Source organism: Mauremys reevesii, linkage group 7 (assembly GCF_016161935.1).
Source record: "Mauremys reevesii isolate NIE-2019 linkage group 7, ASM1616193v1, whole genome shotgun sequence".
In the NCBI taxonomy this organism is placed as follows: domain Eukaryota; kingdom Metazoa; phylum Chordata; order Testudines; family Geoemydidae; genus Mauremys; species Mauremys reevesii.
The window spans coordinates 22,891,554-22,911,035 of record NC_052629.1 but is presented as its reverse complement, the minus strand read 5'-3'; the positions used below and the strand labels follow the sequence as shown (position 1 = coordinate 22,911,035).

Below are 19,482 nucleotides of genomic sequence, written 5' to 3'. Positions count from 1 at the left end.
CTAGGCTTATCATAGCAAAGAGGTTTCGGACCAAAAAACCAAGGTTACGTCAAACTGGACAGAGTTACTTTGTGTCAGGTGCTAAAGTTAATGTGTGCCTTAGGCAGATGAAGAGCATTAGCCCGTACAGCAATGAAACGTCAAAGGACATGTGATAAATTACCATGTATGACAATCAAATACAAGTCAAAGCCTATACATTGTGGCAAAAAGAGTAATACCTATGGAACACATTGTGCAATCAGTTCCTAAAGAGAATTCTCATTGAAGCTAATGGAGAGCTGTGCTTAATAATCAATTATAAAATATTGCTGTGTATAAATTTATATTATAAATGTAATATCTTTATATTGTATATATCTGTGTGTGCACATATTGCCCAATTATTGTAATACACACATACATTATCAAATATTTTTCTTTTCAAACTTTTCTCTTGTGATTCCCTCCCTCCCCCTTATATTCATATAATGACTATTCTTTATAAAGGTTTGTCAGAGACTGCACAAACGAACAAGTGAACTGGATGGAATTGTCAGTAATTCTGGACACTAAAACAATGCAAGTGTTACAAAGAAAAAGGAGTTTCGTTATCAGGCTTAGAGACAGGCAACCAAATCGTATGTACATTAATGCCCCTTTATACGGTTTTGGAAGTTTGAGGAGACCTAAAAGTGGATGCAAATTATATTCACTGTATTGGAAAGCAGCCTTCGTGTGAATGAGAATAAGGTCCAGCATATGTAATTATTATTATTATAGCAAATTTCATAACAATCTAGATATACTGTATTTAACTTCCATAAAGCTCCTTAATTTGCACAAGCAACGCAGATGTGAGCCTTATATATCAAGCTCTGTGTACCACATTCTGATGTGGCAAGCTGGAAATTTTGTGGCAGCTTCATTTAAATTTTAGAAATTGAGGTTTTAATGAATGAAATGAGAAAATGAAATAGTACAGTCATTAAAGATGCTCCAGTGTTATTTATTTTGATATTAAATCCAGCCTATTTTACATTATCCACACATTTTCAATATTTAATTATGCCAAACTGAAAATGCAGAACTACATCCTAGAAGTTGTCAGGAAGAAGTTGAAGATTATGACACTCAGTGGGTGGCAGATGTCGTATGACGTGGTTTAGGATTGTGGAATGAACAGATTAGTTGGATGCATGTGCTAAATGATCAGCAGTGAGGTAGTTAATGTTGACATTTAAACTGACATCTTTACATTTCAGTCTTAATCTATAGGAGATGTATTTTTAAAACATTTTGGCGAACATGTTTTAACTAAAACCAATGTAGACAAGGCAAATTGTATTTTAACATGTGTTAGCTGATCAATGTGAACAGTAGGCTTGCTCTCAGGCTTCACCTCAACCAGTTTGTGTTAAAATACAATCATGAAATTGCAGAACTGCTAACTATGGTATGTAACCTATAGCTGAAATCAGCCAGCGTGCCACATGACTGGAGGGTAGCTAATGCAAAGCCAATTTTTAAAAAAGGTTCTGGGGTAATCCTGGCAATTGCCAGTAAGTCTAAGGCCTGGTCTACACTACGCGTTTAAACCAGTTTTAGGAGCATTAAACCGATTTAACGCCACACCTGTCCACACTAAGAGGTCCTTTATATCGATATAAAGGGCTCTCTAAACCAGTTTCTGTACTCCTCCCTAACGAGAGGAGTAGCGCTAATATCGATATTACCATATCGGATTAGGGTTAGTGTGGCCGCAAATCGATGGTATTGGCCTCCGGGCGGTATCCCACAGTGCACCACTGACCACTCTGGACAGCAATCTGAACTTGGATGCAGTGGCCAGGTAGACAAGAAAAGCCCCGCGAACTTTTGAATATCATTTCCTGTTTGCCCAGCGTGGAGCTCCGATTAGCACGGGTGGCGATGCAGTCCGAAATCCAAATCCAAAAAGAGCTCCAGCATGGACCGTACGGATGTGATCGCTGTATGGGCAGGCAAATCTGTTCTATCAGAGCTCCGTTACAGAAGACGAAATTCCAAAGCATTTTTTAAAAATCGCCAGACAGAGGCCACAGCAGGGACTCAGCACGCTGCTGCGTGACAAACGTAACGGAAAGCCAAAGAATCAAATGGACACTCATGGAGGGAGGGAGGGGGGACTGAGGACTCAAGCTATCCCACAGTTCCTGCAGTCTCCGAAAAGCATTTGCATTCTTGGCTGAGCTCCCAATGCCTGTAGTGTCACACACATTGTCCGCGGTGGTTTAGGGCATAGCTCGTCAATTTACCCCCCTCACCCACCCCCAGAAGTAAAAGGGAAAAAAATCCTCTCTTGACTCTTTTAAATGTCACCCTATGTTTACTGAATGCTGCTGATAGATGCGATGCTGCAGCAGTCAATGGCAGCATCCTCGCCCCCCCCTCCTTGGTGGCTGATGGTACAATATGGCTGATATCCATCGTCATCATCAGTCTTGTGGCAGATGGTGCAGTACAATAGGACTGGTATCCGTCCTCATCATCAGCCCGTGAGTGCTCCTGGCTGGCCTCCGGTGAGGTCGGCTGGGGGCGCCTGGGTAAAAAACGCCTGATCATTCCCAGTAGATGGTAAAGAACGGCTGGTAACCATCTTCATCATAGCAACAGGGGGCTGAGCTCCATCAGCCCCCACCCTTCATGTGTAAAGAAAAGATTCTGTTCTGTCTGGACTATCATAGCAGCGGGATGCTGGGCTCCTCTCCCCCATACTGCTTAATGTCCTGTCTGGACTATCATAGCAGCTGGAGGCTCCCTTCCCCTCATTTTATCTCACTAACAAGTCACTGTTTCTTATTCCTGCATTCTTTATTACTTCATCACACAAATGGGGGACACTGCAATGGTAGACCAGGAAGGCTGGGGGAGGAGGGAATCAACAGGTGGGGTTGTTGCAGGGGCACCCCCTGTGAATGGCATACAGCTCATCATTTCTGCGGGATCTGACATGGAGTGGCTGTGCTCTCTGGTTCTCTGATACACTGGTTCTCTAGTACACTTGCCCCATATTCTAGGCAGGACTGAATCTATTTTTAGGTACCATAAAGGAGGGATTGATTCAGGGAGTCATTCCCATTTTTGTCTTTTGCGCCTCTGGCCGATCTCAGCCAGGGGCACCTATGACAGCAGCAGATGGTACAGCACAAAAAGACTGGTAACCGTCATCTCATTGCGTGATTTACAATGGCATGGTAGATGGTACAGAACGGCTGATAACCGTCTCTGCTATCATGAAAAAGCAAATAAATGCTGCTGTGTAGCGCTGCTGAATCGCCTCTGTCAGCAACATCTAGTACACATACGGTGACAGTGACAAAAGGCAAAACAGGCTCCGTGGTTGCCATGCTATGGCGTCTGCCAGGGCAATCCAGGGAAAAAAGGCACGAAATGATTGTCTGCCGTTGCTTTCCCAGAGGAAGGAGTGACTGACGATATTTACCCAGAACCACCCACGACAATGATTTTTGCCCCATCAGGCACTGGGATCTCAACCCAGAATTCCAAGGGGTGGGGGAGACTGCGGGAACTATGGGATAGCTATGGAATAGCTACCCACAATGCAATGCTCCAGAAATCGATGCTAGCCTTGGACCGTGGACACACACCGCCGAATTAATGTGCTTAGTGTGGCCGCGTGCACTCGATTTTATACAATCTGTTTTACTAAACCGGTTTATGTAAAATCGGAATAATCCCGTAGTGTAGACGTACCCTATCTTTAGTACCAGGCAAATTGCTTGAAACTATAGTAAAGAACAGAATCATCAAAGACACATAAATGAACACAGTATGTTGGGGAAGAGTCAACATGGCTTTTGTAAAGGGAAATCATGCCTCACCAATCTATTAGAATTCTTTGAGGGAGTCAACAAGCATGTGGACAAGGGTGATCCAGTCAATATATTGGATCTGGACTTTCAGAAAGCCTTTGACAAGGTCTCTCACCAAAGGCTCTTAAACAAAGTAAAGAGTCATGGGATAAGAGGGAAGGTCCTCTCATGGATCAGCAACTGGTTAAAAGATAGGAAACAAAGAGTAGGAATAAATGGTCCATTTTCACAATGGAGCAGAGGTGAAAGTAAGCCGGTACAGTCTGGTACGGCGTACCAGCAAGAGCCAGTACACCATGCCGGACTGGCTTCCCCAGACTGGTGATTTAAAGGGCCCAGGGCTCTTTGCAGCGGCCGGAGCCCCAGGCCCTTTAAATCACCTCCCGAGCCCCGCTGCTGGAGCCCCGGGATAGTGGTAGCAGGGCTCCGTTGGTGATTTAAAGGGCCCGGAGCTCTGCTGCAGTAGCAGCGTCTGGAGCCCCAGGCCCTTAAATCGCCCCGAGCCCAGGGGCTCCTAGCTGCCTCTGCAGCTGGTAGCTCTGGGGGTGATTTAAAGGCCCCAGGACTCCCAGCTGCAGTTGGAGCCCTTGGGCCTTTAAATCTTGATTTAAAGGGCCTAGGTATTTAAAGGCCCCGCTCTTCCAGCTGAGGCCCCGCCTCTTCCAATTGAGGCTACGCCCCTTGCTCAGGCCTCCAGCACACCAGTAAGTCCTTTAAGTTACTGTCACCCCTGCAATGGAGAGACATAAACAGAGGGGTTTCTGCAAGGATCTGTACTGGATCTGTACTGTGACATATTCATAAATGATTTGGAAAAGAGGGTGAATGGTGAGGTGACAAAATTTGCAGTTGATACAAAATTACTCAAGATAGTTAAGTCCAAAACTGACTGCGAAGAGTTACAAAGGGATCTCCCTAACCTGGATGACTGGGCAACAAAATGGCAGATGAAATTCAATGTTGATAAGTGCAATGTAATCATAGAATCATAGGACTAGAAGCAGTGGCGTAGCCAGGTTCTACCAGCAGGGGGAGCAAACATATAAAAAAAGGCGCCAAAGCAGCAAAGAAAAAAAAAGGAAAAAAAAGAAAAACCCCAAGTCTTGCCACTGAAGACTGAAGGACTTGTCGCTGAAGACCTGGAGCTAAAGGACCTGCCACCGAATTGCCACCAAAGACCAGGACTGCTGGGGCGAGTGTAATGTGTCATTTTTGGGGAATGTGCTCAGTGGGGAGTGGCTGCTCCCACGCTTTCCCTCTAGCTACGCTACTGACTAGAAGGGACCTCAAGAGGTCATCTAGTCCAGTCCCCGGCACTCATGGCAGGACTAACTATTATCTAGACCATTCCTGACAGGTGTTTGTCTTATCTTCTCTTACAAATCTCCAATGATGGCAATTCCACAACCTCCCCAGGCAATTTGTTCCAGTGCTTAACCACCCTGACAGTTAGGAAGTTTTTCCCTAAAGTCCAACCTAAACCTCTCTTGCTGCAATTTAAGTCTACTGCTTCTTGTCCTATCCTCAGAGGTTAAGAAGAACAATTTTTCTCCCTCCTTCTTCTAACAATCTTTTATGTACTTGAAAACTGTTATCATGTCCCCTCTCAGTCATCTCTTTTCCAGACTAAACAAACCCATTTTTTTCAATCTTCCCTCATAGGTCATGTCTTCTAGACCTTTAATCATTTTTGTTGCTCTTCTCTGGACTTTCTCCAATTTGTCCACATCTTTCCTGAAATGTGACGCCCAGAACTGGACACAATACTCCAGTTGAGGACTAATCAGCGCGGAGTAGAGCAGAATAATTACTTCTTGTGTCTTGCTTACAACACTCCTGCTAATACATCCCAGAATGATGTTCAATTTTTTTGCAGCAGTGGTACACTGTTGAATCATATTTAGCTTATGGTCCACTATGACCTCCAGATCCCTTTCCATAGTACTCCTTCCTAGGCAGTCATTTCCCATTTTGTATGTGTGCAACTGATTGTTCCTTTCTAAATGGAGTACTTTGCATTTGTCCTTATTGAATTTCATCCTATTTACTTCAGACCTTTACTCCAGTTTGTCCAGATCACTTTGAATTTTAATCCTATCCTCCAAAGCACTTCCAACCCCTCCCAGGTTTGTATTGTCTACAGACTTTATAAGTGTACTCTCTATGCCACTATTTAAATAATTGATGAAGATATTGAACAGAACTGGACCCAGAACTGATCCCTGTGGGACCCCACTCATTATGTCCTTCCAGCATGACTGTGAACCACTGATAACAGTTTTGCACCCACCTTATAGAAGCTCCATCTAGGTTGCATTTCCTTAGTTTGTTTATGCATATTGTTTATCATAGAATCATAGAATATTGGGGTTGGAAGGGATGGGGTTGGAAAGGTTGGAAGGGATGTCATCTAGTCCAACCCCCTGCTCAAAGCAGGACCAATTCTCAACTAAATCATCCCAGCGAGGGTTTTGTCAAGCCTGACGTTAAAAACCTCTAAGGAAGGAGATTCCACCACCTCCTTTTGCATTGTATAATGCATATTGGAAGAAATAATCCCAACTATACATACAAAATTATGGCTGTTTCCACTCAAAAAAGAGATTTTGGAGTATCCTGGATAGTTCTCCGAAAACATCTGCTCAATGTGTAGTCAAAAAAATCTAACAGAATGTTAGGAAACATTAGGAAAGGGATAGATAATAAAACAGCAAATATCATAATGCCACTATATAAATCCATGGTATGCCCACACCTTGAATACCATGTGCAGTTCTGGTTGTCTCACCTCAAAAAAGGTATATTAGGATTAACAAGAGTGCAAAGAAAGGGCAGAGACTAGGGATCTGGAACAGCATCCATATGAGAAGGAATTAAAAAGACTGGTACTGTTCATTTTAGAAAAGAGATGACTAAGAGGGGATATGATAGAGATCAATAAAATCATTAATGGTGTGGAGAAAGTGAACACACACAAAACACAAGAACTAGGTGGTCACCTGATGAAACTAATAGGCATCTGGTTTAAAACAAACAAACGGAAGTACTTCACACAATGCACAGTCAATCCATGGAACTCATTGCGAGGGATGTTGTGAAGGCCAAAAGTGTAACTGAGTTCAAAAAAGAATTAGATAAATTCATAGAGGTAGGTCCATCATTGGCTATTAGGCAACATAGTCAGGGATGCAACTCCATGCTCCTGGTGTCCTTAAACCTCCACCTGCCAGAAGCTGAGACTGGATGACAGGGGTGGGTCATTCAATAATTGCCCTGTTCTGTTAATTCCCACTAAAGCATTTGACACTGGCTGCTGTCAGAGACAGGATACTGGGTTACATGGACCATTGGTCTGACCCAGTATGGCCATTCTTATGTTCCTAATTTGCTCTGTCTACTCCGTTGTGTGAAAACAGAAAATAAAGCTAGCAAACAAATTTCATTTGCCACTGCCTGTTTGTATTTACAGTAACCACCTTCTGTTTATCCAAAAATCTAGTCAAGCACAGAGAATTATTCTATTTACTGTATCCTCTAGAGCTAAGACTAAAATGTATGGGCTCAAATTCAATAGATCTATTTAAAGACTAAGGTGGTTTGTGGTGCTGTTTTATTTGTTTTTGAAGAAAAGTAATTGCCTGTTTTTCAGTGTATTATAGATTATTTTAAGAGAGAAGAATTCTGTGGCAAAACCAAATATATTATTTAGAATTCATCATCCAGCTCTTCCATTTCTGTAAATGAATCCACCAGGCATTTTACAGGTCGGGTTTACATGCAGCTGAAATTAAGTTTATCCTTATGAGCCAGAGGTCATTCATTGCGTACTCTCCAAGCTCACTCAATGGCATTTCGTGAGGAGGAATAGTAACCAAATTATGCCTGGCTGTTGTCATGAGGAGGACTATTGTTCGCTTAACGAGACTTCCAAACTCCCTTGGCTTAGGATCTGAGGCTGGGTTCAAACCACAGTTCCAGAGTTAAATGTTAAAGCACGTTAGCTACTAATCCACCAGCTACAGTATCACTTAGCACTGCAAATGGTTGATCACTTTTTGCTTCCAAAGGAGAAGCATTTTGATTATCCTATAGCCTAATATCTGCTTGTATATAAAAGCAGTGCGCTGCTTTAGATGGATAGTGGTAGCTTTGGTATATTGTAATCTCAATGTTAGTATAATTGGTCCAGATTCACCAGTATGCCCTGGCTCAAATAAACCATAAACCTATTTTAACTAGCTTCTTGAATATTCTCCCTATATAAGAGACTCCTTGTGTGGTGTACGGAGCCTTCCCTACCCACTCCATGCTTGAATGAAAGGAAGTGTGATTGGGGTATGCCTATATTCAATTGTTCCCTACAATGGGCAGCTAGCACCAGATAAAACAGCTCTCAGATTGCTCTAATTTTCTCTGAGCAGTGAACCAGCTCCTGCACTGCCCTGGATCAGGGGCAGTGACATCAAGATGTCCTAAACCTACATTTGCCATCCCCCTAATCCTGCCCCAAGTGCAGCTTGGCTGGGCTGGAAGTTCTGGCTCATTGCCTTCAGATGTAGTGAGATGCTGTCGCTCAACAAAATATTTGTAGTTTGGCAATCCTGAAAGTCTCCAAGAAATAACTCTGCAACTAAGAATACTTCTGGGCTTCAATGGGCGTTTGGCCTGAGCAAAGACGGCAGGGACAGGCTCAGGTCTCTAACCACGGAGGGCAGGGATGCTATAGTCTTTTGTACTGCGCTGAACTCTTTCAAGTAGGAACCTGACAAACAGCAAGGCAATGTTTCACTCAGCTAGGCAGGGAAAAAACCCGTGGGTTGCTTATATACAGCCACATATATTTATACGTTTTCACTAAAATCAGCAGGTATACCGTTTGCCCCCCTGCTGACAGAATTCTTCCCGGAACAGATGTGTTTACTTAAAGGAATTACAACTTCACCGCATAGTTTAGACTGATTTGTATTTACAAATAAACTTTTCTCCCGATCTCTCGGAAATGATGCACACACAGAATTAGAACACGGTTTATAAATAGACAGATAGCTGGCTTTCCTACACATTTGACACACACTGAGTCCGCGAGAGCAAGATCAGGAAAAGGGATCCAGATTCTGCTCTCGCTGAAGTCAATGCCCAAACTCCTCCGGATTTTAGTGGATGAAGGATCAGACTCAGTGTCTAAGACAAACTGACATAGAAAGTCCATAGTCGAAAATGGCTAGACACCTATAGCGAAGTGGAATCTCCTATTCCAGTTTTGCTGAGTGTTTTCAGGGGGTTGTAAATGTTACTCTTTGCCTTGATGTAAGTTGCCCCAAGGTGAAAATACTTCACTCGGCCAATATAGCTGGATCCGGATCCTGCAGCAGAAGAAAATGTGGGTTGAGTGATATAATTTGTTTCCCAGCTCTGAGGTCACAGTGTCTTCAGTCTATCTCAGGGGGAGTTCTTTGGTTCTGCCAACACGTATTGTCTAGCGGCTGCTTGCACGGAACTTGTTTGTGGGACTCATGTCAATTTCACTTTACTCCTGACCGCAGATGGAAAGAATGCGTTCAATTATAAACCAATTATAAGGTGTTTTACTTTATTTACTTACTTCGATTTCAGCACGTCTCTTATAAAAAAAACACAAGCATTTATCTGGGGTAGGGTTGAGTTCCCCAAACCCCTTTCCATCTCCTGCCTTTTATTATCTGTGTTTAATTATAAATTAGGTGTTGTTTCTTTGTTCTTCCTAAGAAAACGCAATTTACTTTAATCCGTGTGTTTCAGAACCAAAAAGCAGATTTTATAGTTTAATGTCTCTCTCTTTATCCGTTTGCTGCAAGAAATTTAGCAACAGGAATTTATCACGCTACAAGTTTGTATCTCCACTTTATTCTGAAAATTAGTAATTTACTTACCGTATTCACCAGCATTTTATAAGCAAGCAACTAAAGTTAAACGTACTGCAAACAAATAACGTCAGTGTTACAGCCAATTGTTACTGTTTTGAAACGCTATGAAACAATATTTTGAACTGTTGTGTTTTATTCTGACCATGTAAAATAAATTTAGCGATTAGACGTGAAATATTGTTTTTAATTGACAGTGTTAGAAATAGAAATACAGGTAAAAATACAGGGATTATGTTTGCTCTATTTTAATAGCCAATCTTCGAAATAGCAATTTTTCTCATATGCAGTATTCGCAACTGCTCCATTAAATAAATGTTATTTACAAGTCTGCAGTTCGACACTGGTCAAATGCTACAGTTAAGTCTCATTCTAGGCCTGTTTTAGAGTTGGGTTCTCTTTTAAGACATCTGTCTAGCTAGAAAAAGCCTTACACATAAATCTTGCATATTTTAACTCTTTTCTGGAAACAAACACTCCAACATAGTCTTAAACTCTTAGGTTTAGTTGTAGTACTGTTTATGCTTGCTGCTTCGAAAACCAACACATTTTCCAGCATGATATCTTTCAACAAGTGAATCCAAGTTACATCAGTAATTTATCCAGCTTTTTCTTTTACCATACCTATATTTTTATCATGTGCCAGGGTGGAGGTGGAGCCTTCAAATTCATTTTAACAGATTATGTAATACATAATATTGTTTGTTATTCAGACTCAAGGACCTTCAAAGCACGATCTAACCAAAGAGGAAAAAGGCACCAGGCAGTAAGAAGTTAAGTGAGTAGTATTAGCCAAACCTATCTTGATTCCTATCAAATATTTAATAAAAAGTACAAACTTAACCTGAACTTTTGCCCAAACACTTCCCTCTCACTAATTAGAGCCATTGCTCTGAGCCAGCTTTATGTAATTGACAAGCAACCAAGTGATTTAGAAGTTTGAACTTTGGTAGCTAAAATCTGCAATGTCAGATTTAGCTTTTTAGTTGTTTAAAGTTTCTTATATTACATTATAAAAGTATTTATAACTTTGGAGTCTTTTCTCCAGTTAGCACTTAGAAAAGGACAAATTAGAACACGACCTTTAAAGCAATAACTATCATTCTCTTTTAATAAATCTCCCGCAAGTACTATCCCACATCAGACTGTTGCAGCACCAGGCATAGCTAGGAGAAAAGTTTGTTGGCGTTAGTTTTTGATATGACTACCCCGAATGGTAAACTAATACCCTGCAAGCTTCCCTGTCTCAGATAGCTTTATTTCTCAGTATTAAAATTAAATCAATGGAAGGGAGTTTTCTCTCCCCCCCCCCCCCCAACTGGCAATTAAGTTACAAAAGTCTATGCTTCTTAAGCAATGACTCCCAGGAAAAACCGTGATACAAGATCGAAGAACTTTGGAAGTCTCCATAGTTGAGGTGGGAGAACAGGGATTGTCCTCTAGATTTCTACCCCCCGCCACAGGAAAAAAAGAAAAAGAAAAAAAAAGATCGTTGAAGAGGTTAGCATTCAGGAAACCAGTAATTAAAGAGCTCCGCAGCAGGGATCCGGATTAATTTTGGACGCTCGATTAAATCTGAAATTCTTCATATAAATTATTGTCAGCTCCATGGGCTGACACAAAGATGATCTTTTGTGTTTGAAAAAATAAAAGAGTTTATTTACAAACGGTCCTGAAGATTGGACGCTCAACACGCGAACCTGCTGATAGTACCACAGTGTGAAAACAAGGGACCGGATTTTACGCCCTGTAAAACAAAATAAGGACTGCGGGCTCTGCTCACGGCTGGGTTTATTTCAACAATGGAGGCACAGCTTATGCCTCAGTCAGCCAGGCTCTATTTGAAGTTAAGCAGTCACTTAAAACGCGTTCTAACCGACACCAAATTACAAGTTCAGCTTTGAAATCTTTGTATATTTAAACCTCTGCAAGGTAGAAAGACAAGACACACTTCTAACCTGCTGAAATCCTAGCTGGGTCCAATTCTTTGAAGGCCAATATTTTAAATGCCAGTTCGTTGTAAGCCAGTGCTTACAGGATATTGGTGGGTTATTACGGTAGAGGGGAATGAACAACAAGTAGAATGAAGAAAAACACCTGGTGCTAAAGTATCAAAAATATTTTCACAGCGTAAGATGCGATTCTCTTTCTCCCCCTTTGGCACACCTGGAGTAGTCGGCTATTGTTCTAAAATATTATTTTGTCAAGCTAGGTATTAAGAGAGACTCAATTTACTTAACACAAATCCTTCCACTAGTGAAGTCTCCTTCTGACCTTCATACACATTGCAGGAGGTTGTACGTTTTCCTTGCTGCAGGGAAACTCTGCACAGCTGTAACTATCTTCCTAGCGCTTACAGCCATGGTAAACAATTTGGCAGTTAGACTCGCATTAGATCAAGAATGGTTCCTTGGCTCTGTGCTCCTTCAAGTCCACCGGCGCCTTGAGAGAGAGATTTAAGTGGAAGGAACATTACGTACTGTTGTTTTTTTAAATAAAGCAAACATTTCATGACTACAGTATAGTCAGAGGGCCGGATCCTCAGCTGGTATAAACTGGTTGTGGATCTGCCCCAATTCAGATGTATTTACAAGTCATTTTTTATGTTTGACAAATCAATTTCATGGCCGGTTCCCTGAATAAATGCCCAAGCTGAAGCAAAACCCCTCAGTAAAGACTGAATTAGAAATGGAGTTTTCCCATAGCCGCATTAAGGTGATATTTTTCTCCTTTTGGGGGGCCTTAACCCCCATTTTGTCTTTTCGAAAAATCGGTTTAATCTCAGGTATTCGACGTTTCGATTCCGAATGACCTTCCTACCAGACCTGAAAGTCTTTTCCAGCTCTTATTCGCACGAGCGTTTGTTTGATAGCAAAGCTGCTGCATCCCGGGACAGCGCGCTGAATTCCGCTCCATTCCCCCTTCATCCTAGCTGACCGAAAGCCTTTATCTGCTCAACAGGTTTCAGAACAAATGTTAACTTCGATGACAGCCACCAGACTTCCAAGATCAGTATCAGGCAATAATACGGTTTACTTGACATTGTAATAAAGCACTGGAGAACAACTTTGCAGTTAAATGGCTTCAATTCTGTGTTAAATTCCCAATGATAATTATTTGTAGTCATTATTTTAGTTTTAGAAGGCACCCGTTTGTTTAAACCAAACTCTGGTCATGCTGTTAAAGTCTGGAGAAGAATAAAATGGATACCATACATATAGTGTGTCCAATATCTCAATTATACTAAGCTTATAGGAGCCTCTTTTTGGTATTGCCAACATTAGCATTCGGGGACAGGTGCCCCTCAGACTAAAAAATACACAGTGTATGCAGAACAATGACAGTTTGCAACCCCGAAGTCATTTTCTAAACGGAAAAACCTGAAAGAAGAAATAAACCTCAGTGTCGTCTGTAAGGAAAAGCCATTTTAATTGTAAATATTAGATGGCAAAATGTTATAATTCCATAAAACTTAGAAAAGAAGAAAATAGTTTTGCATTACTTTAGAATTTAAAAAAAAACACGATTGGGGAGCTTTTTGTTACCTACAATTGCATAGATCAGCAACACATTACACTGGAATGTCAAGTCTAGGTGCTCTCATCTCTATTTTAAAAAAAGGTTTACTTTATTCTAACAGCTGTACAGAACCATTATAATATATATATATATATTACAAAAATATTCTCATCTTGTGTATTAGTGCATTTTGTTAAGGTCAGTCGTCTAGATCTGTATGCATAGTATCAATACTGTAAACAAACTACTGAATACGATTCTGGGTGTGAGGACACCTCAGTCTATAGACGTTTAATATACGTGTGTGTGTTCTAAGGCACAATAATTAACAGGAAACTGTTCTGAGTACCATGGTATATACAAACTTCTAGGCACAGAACATGGCTTCTGTGATTTGCACCGAAGTTATTTCACAGTCAATTCAAACTTCTGTCCCGTCCCTGCTATAGATCAGCTGATTGACGCTGAAGTTGTTAATGAGAGAGATGCTGAGCCCACTTTGCTGCCCGCTGGCACAGTAGTTCATTCTGGAGTGGGCCGGGGGACTCAGCTGGGAGTTCTGGGCAGTGCCGCTGCTGGGAGCGGAGCAGGAACTCAGAGCAGGCACATCTTGCCTTCCGTGTGCAAACTCTCCCGAGAGCTGCCTGCCGAGGCCGTGGTTCCCATTGACAATGGCCTGCATGTTGGAGGCAAAGCTGGAGAAACACGGGCTCCGTTCGAGCGCTGGCGTGGGGGAGGATCTGGGGCCGCTCCCGGAGCCGGGGGAGTTCTGCGGTGCAGGGGAGCCCAGGCCCATCGGGCTGGAGGAGTCTGGAGACTTCAAGGCACCGCCGCTCTTGTCTTCCGCTTTGCCAGGCACTCCTGGGGCGCCGGACCCGTGCGCGTCCGAGCGCCTTTTCCTCTTCCTTCGAAAATTGCCGTTGTCGAACATTTTCTCGCAGTTCGGGTCTAGCGTCCAGTAATTGCCTTTCCCTGTGGACAGATGAACAGCACATGGGCTCAGGGGACTAGGGCAGCGCTCGGCAAGGGCTTTGCCCCGCTACTCAATGCCTGACCGATGGTTTCCCAGGGCAGGGGAGCAGAAGGCTCCCAGCTTGTGTTCCCACCCCAGGGATGCAGGCGCCAGTCCCTGCCCCACGGCTACAGCCAGCTTCGCGGTGGTTCCCAGTCGGGTGCCAAGCCACGCGCCCCCCAACACAAGCCGGTGTTTCGCGTTTACAGCGAGCGTGCTAACGTAAGGCAGGCCCAGAGCTTAGCACCCGAACGCGTCTCTGCTTCCTCTTCAGTGCTTTCATTTTAGTCCCGGCTAAATAATACTGGGCCCGGGAGCCGGTCATTTGCAAATGCCAGCGGGGGTGTGACTTTAGTCCCTTGCTACACGGGACCTGTAGGCAACGTGCTCCCACTTAGGAGAAGCAGGGGGTTTTCCTTACCTGGATCGTCTTCATCCCTGGGGACTTTCTTAAAGCAGTCGTTCAGGGACAGGTTGTGCCGGATGGAGTTCTGCCAGCCAGCTTTGCTCTTCTTGTAAAAAGGGAAGTTTTCGGCCACGTACTGGTAAATCTGACTCAAGGTCAACTTCTTCTCCGGAGCGTTTTGGATGGCCATAGCGATCAGAGCCGAGTAGGAGTAGGGGGGCCTCACCATTTTAAAAAACTCCTGCTGGCTGGAAAGAGACAACCAGCTGAGATCTGCTCCTGCAAAGCCCGATGCAGGGGCCAGGAACTGTCTCTGGCTGGTCCCATAACCTGCGGGGATGAAAGAAGCCCCATTAGTCCCAGAGAGATAAGGAGACGAGTTGATGGCAGGTCCATTGATCCAGAGGTAGGGGTTCGCTGCTGGGGGGCTATAGTCGCTCAGCCCATAGCCTGCTGGATGAGCTGATGGCCTCTGTGGGTGGTGGTGATGGTGGTGCAGGTTTTGCGGGTACATTAGGTTGTCACAGTACACCGCCATATCCAGTAAATCCTGTGCATTGGGAGGCTGGAGGGGGGCCGACTGTGGATTTGCGGACTGCTGCCCCAAAGAGTTCATAATCCCCTGTGATCGGTGGAGTTTGAAGGACTGGAGCACAGATCATCAGCCCTGGATATCTCGGACTACTGAGCTCCCAGGCACTAGGGAAAGGCATTTAAATAATGGCCTGGGGTAGACTCAGGCTGCAGGCGACCTCAAACCAGAGAGCAAATAGCAGAAACGGGCTGGAGCAGGGGGCAGCACCGCCCATTCGCCACTCCACCTCCCTCCAACCAGCTGCCACACCTACCCTGGGCACAGCCTCTCCGCACCCTCTGAGCAACCCACACTACTATCACATGCACCTCACCACTTCCTCCTGCACCCCCGCTCAGACCATCCCGCCCTCCGCACAACCTCCATGCAACCCCACCCGCTCTCTGCACCGCCCCCTTCACAGCCTCCGTACCACCCTCCCCCGCGCTCTGCACAACCCATGTGCACCACCCATCCTCTGCACCGCCCCCTCCGACCAACTCACATAATACCCCATCCAATGCACAGATTCCCCCTGCACGCTCACATGCCTCGCAACCCTCCGCAGCACCTCTCCATACCCCCATCCTGCACCCTCTGCACGACCCAGATATGACCCCATCCTCTGCATTACCCCCACCCTCTAAAGAGACCCCTGAACTCAGCATCCCTTTGCACTACCCCGACACCCCTCTGCACACGACGTCGCCTTCTCCCTAGGGCAGCACCCTCCCCCCCCCCCGCCGTGCTCACAACCCCACCCTCTGCACAAGAGAACACAACCCGCCTTGCACCGCTCCAGCCCCACACAGCCCGCCCCCGTCCCGTGCCACCCGCTGCGCGCGCACACACACACACACACACACACACACACACACACTTCTGCCAGCCCCCCCCCCCCTCTCAGCCCGCCGGCACCCCAGGGCCTGCGCGACACGCACACACGGTGCGAAGCCGCCGCGCCAGCCAGCGATGCTCGCCCCAGACCGCTAACCCCAGCGGCCAGCTCCGCAGCAGGCGCACTGCCCCAGGGCAAGCCGCTCACCGGCGCCGCCGAGCCGCAGGGCTGCAGCTTCCCCGCCTCTCCTGCCCCGGAGCCTGCCGGATCCCCGGCCTGGGAACGCGCGCAGAGCTCTGCCCCTTCCCAGGGCGGCTCGGTCACAGCCGGAGCGGAGGCCGGCAGAGCGGAGCCGGGTTTGCAGGATGGCCATGCTCAAAGAAGACAGGCGGATGGCCGCGGGGAGAGGGCAAACGATAGCCCAGCCCGTTTGTACCTCAGACATCCTTGCTCTCGCCTTAGGCGCCAGCAGCAGGGACCATCACTTTATCGCCCAGGAGCAAACGCGGAGAAGCTGGCAGCCCACGTTGCTCAAGTTACTATCTCCCCTCTGAGTTCAGAGCTCCGGGGAGGAGGAGGAGATCAGGGCTACTGCAAACAGTCCGTGCTTTTCCTTCCCGCTTCCCTCCTCCCATCAAAACCGGAACAGCGGGACTCGGGGGTTCCCTGCCATTGCTATTCCACCCGCGTGTTGCCTGAAAGAGCTGCTGAAGTGCAGCTCTTGCTTATTCTCAACAATATGTGGATTTAAGCCAGAATATTAAATTTCCACATATTTCCTAATCATGTTTTCTAAACAAAGTGGGAAGGACACTGCCACCACCCTGTGGTTTTCAGCCAAGCAGAGGAGAAACAAACCTTCAAAGGAAATACAGTAGGGGCAGGTGCAATATAGCTCCAAGGACAGAGTTGCAAACTCAGGCACACAACTTGTGTATACACCTCACGTCCAAGAATGCAAACTGACTTCACCTATACAGATGCCCACATACATGGGAGACCAGGGGAGGGGCCAGTGCAAGCTAGAGACATGCGTGCTGCCATTGGCCTGATCCTACTCTCCTTGTGTACTCAAACTTCCCATTGCATGAAACCCCGAGGGCCACTCAAGCACATTAGTCCTGCAGATAGGAACTTCCTAGGAGCTCTGAAGATGATCAGATCACAGGGGGCATGAAGAGGTTGCACAGCTACTTGTCACAAGGGGACGGTGCCAATATGCATGAGTTTCCCACACTTAGCCTACTTCAGCGGGTCTTCACCTTGTTCTAAGCTGTGTGCAAAGACCGAGGAGGCTATCACAGCCCTACACTTTCCTGGTGCAACCTGTACTCAAATGTGAAATTGGAGAACTACTAACTGTAGTCTTACATGCCTCTGATGAAGTGGGTATTCACCCATGAAAGCTTATCCTCCAATCCATCTGTTAGTCTATAAGGTGCCACAGGACTCATTGTTGCTTTTTACAGATCCAGACTAACACGGCTACCCCTCTGATACTTAACTGTGGTCTGTAACCTATCATTTAAATCAACTTCTGAACCAAATGACTGGAGGATAGCTAATAAAAACATGGAGATATACCTATCTCATAGAACTGGAAGGGACCCTGAAAGGTCATTGAGTCCAGACCCCTGCCTATACTAGCAGGACCAAGTACTGATTTTTGCCCCAGATCCCCTCAAGGATTGAGCTCACAACCCCAGGTTTAGCAGGCCAAATCTCAAACCTACTGAGCTATCCCTCCCCCTGCTGCCAATTTTTTAAAAGGGCTCCAGAGGTGATCCTGGCAATTACAGGCCAGTAAGCCTGACTTCAGTGCCAGGCAAACTGTTTGAAACTATAGTAAAGAAAAAAATTGTCAGATACATACATGAACATAATTTGTTGGGGAAGAATCAACATGGTTTTTTAAAAGGAAACTCATGCCTCACAATCTACTTGAATTCTTTGAGGGGGTCTGCAAGCATGCGGACAAGGGGGATCCAGTGGATACAGTGTACTTAAATTTTCAGAAAGCCTTTGACAAGGTCCCTCACCAAAGGCTCTTAAGCAAAGTAAGTGGTAATGGAGAAGACCCTCTTCTGGATTGGTAACTGGTTAAAAGATAGGAAACAAAGGGTAGGAATAAATATCAGTTTTCAGAATGGAGAGAGGTAAATAGCAGTGTCCCCCAGTGGTCTGTACTGGGCCCAGTCCTATTCAACATATTCATAAATGATCTGTAAAAAGGGGTAAACAGTGAGGTGGCAAAATTCGAAGATGATACAAAACTAGTCAAGATAGTTAAGTCCCAGAAGAGCTACAAAAAGATCTCTCAAAACTGGGTGACTGAGCAACAAAATGGCAGATGAAATTAAATGTTGATAAATGCAAAGTAATGCACATTGGAAAATGTAATCCCAACTTTACATATAAAATGATGGGGTCTAACGTAGCTGTTACCACTCAAGAAAGAGATCTTGGAGTCATTGTGGATAGTTTTCTGAAAACGTCCACTCAATGTGCAGCAGCAGTCAAAAAAGTGAACAGAATTTTGGGAATCATTAAGAAAGAGACAGATAAGATAGAAAATATCATATTGCCTCTATATAAATCCATTATATGCCCACATCTTGAATACTGTGTGCAGATGTGGTTGCCCCATCTCAAAGATATATTGGAATTGGAAAAGGTTCAGAAAGGGCAACAAAAATGATTAGCGGAATGAAACAGCTGTCATAAGAACATAAGAATGGCCATACTGGGTTAGATCAAAGGTCCATCTAGCCCAGTATCCTGTCTTCCGACAGTGGCCAATGCCAGGTGCCCCAGAGAGAATGAACAGAACAAGTCATTAAGTGATCCATCTCGTCTCCCATTCCCAGCTTCTGGAAAACAGAGGCTAGGGCCATCATCCCTGTTCATCCTGGCTAATATCCTCCATGAACTTATCTAGTTCTTTTTTGAATGATGTTATAGTCTTGGCCTTCACAACATTCTCTGGCAAGGAGTTCCATGGGTTGACTGTACATTGTGTGAAAAAAGTCTTCCTTTTCTTTTAAATCTGCTGCCTATTAATTTCATTTGGTGACCCCCCTAGTTCTTGTGTTATGAGAATAGTAAATAACACTTCCTTAGTTACTTTCTCCACACCAGTCATGATTTTATAGACATCTATCATATCCCCCCTTAGTTGTCTCTTTTGCAAGCTGAAAACTCCCAGTCTTATTAATCGCCTCCTCCTATGAGTTTTAGATGAATAGTGTTTTCAGAACATAAGAATTCCCATATTAGTTCTGGGCACTAGTCCACCTAGTCTAGTATCCTTTGTCTGATATTGGTCAGTAATGGATGCTACAGAGATGTGAGAAATCTTTAGGGGATTGGTTTCTTTCCA

General features: G+C 44.7%; 1 protein-coding gene and 2 long non-coding RNA genes across 4 annotated transcripts; 1 reads left to right on the top strand and 2 right to left on the bottom strand.

Moving 5' to 3' along the window:
* The first annotated feature begins 488 nt into the window (after positions 1 to 488).
* On the top strand, positions 489 to 12,655 carry LOC120408997. Its single transcript, XR_005601043.1, has 3 exons — positions 489 to 620; positions 10,468 to 10,532; positions 12,540 to 12,655. It is a non-coding gene; the product is annotated as an uncharacterized LOC120408997 (long non-coding RNA).
* On the bottom strand, positions 8,801 to 11,988 carry LOC120408996. Of its 2 annotated transcripts, none has more exons than XR_005601041.1 (3): positions 11,713 to 11,988; positions 10,379 to 10,491; positions 8,801 to 9,387 (listed from the first exon to the last, which is right to left on the bottom strand). It is a non-coding gene; the product is annotated as an uncharacterized LOC120408996 (long non-coding RNA). The 2 variants fall into 2 exon arrangements; XR_005601042.1 differs by lacking the exon at positions 11,713 to 11,988 and adding an exon at positions 11,419 to 11,461.
* Positions 12,656 to 13,466: 811 nt separating the features above from the next.
* FOXI2 (forkhead box I2) lies at positions 13,467 to 15,358 on the bottom strand. Its single transcript, XM_039546271.1, has 2 exons — positions 14,707 to 15,358; positions 13,467 to 14,245 (listed from the first exon to the last, which is right to left on the bottom strand). The coding sequence occupies exons 1-2, from the start codon at positions 15,305 to 15,307 to the stop codon at positions 13,695 to 13,697; spliced, it is 1,152 nt and encodes a 383-aa protein (XP_039402205.1). The 5' UTR covers positions 15,308 to 15,358; the 3' UTR covers positions 13,467 to 13,694.
* Positions 15,359 to 19,482: the final 4,124 nt, after the last annotated feature.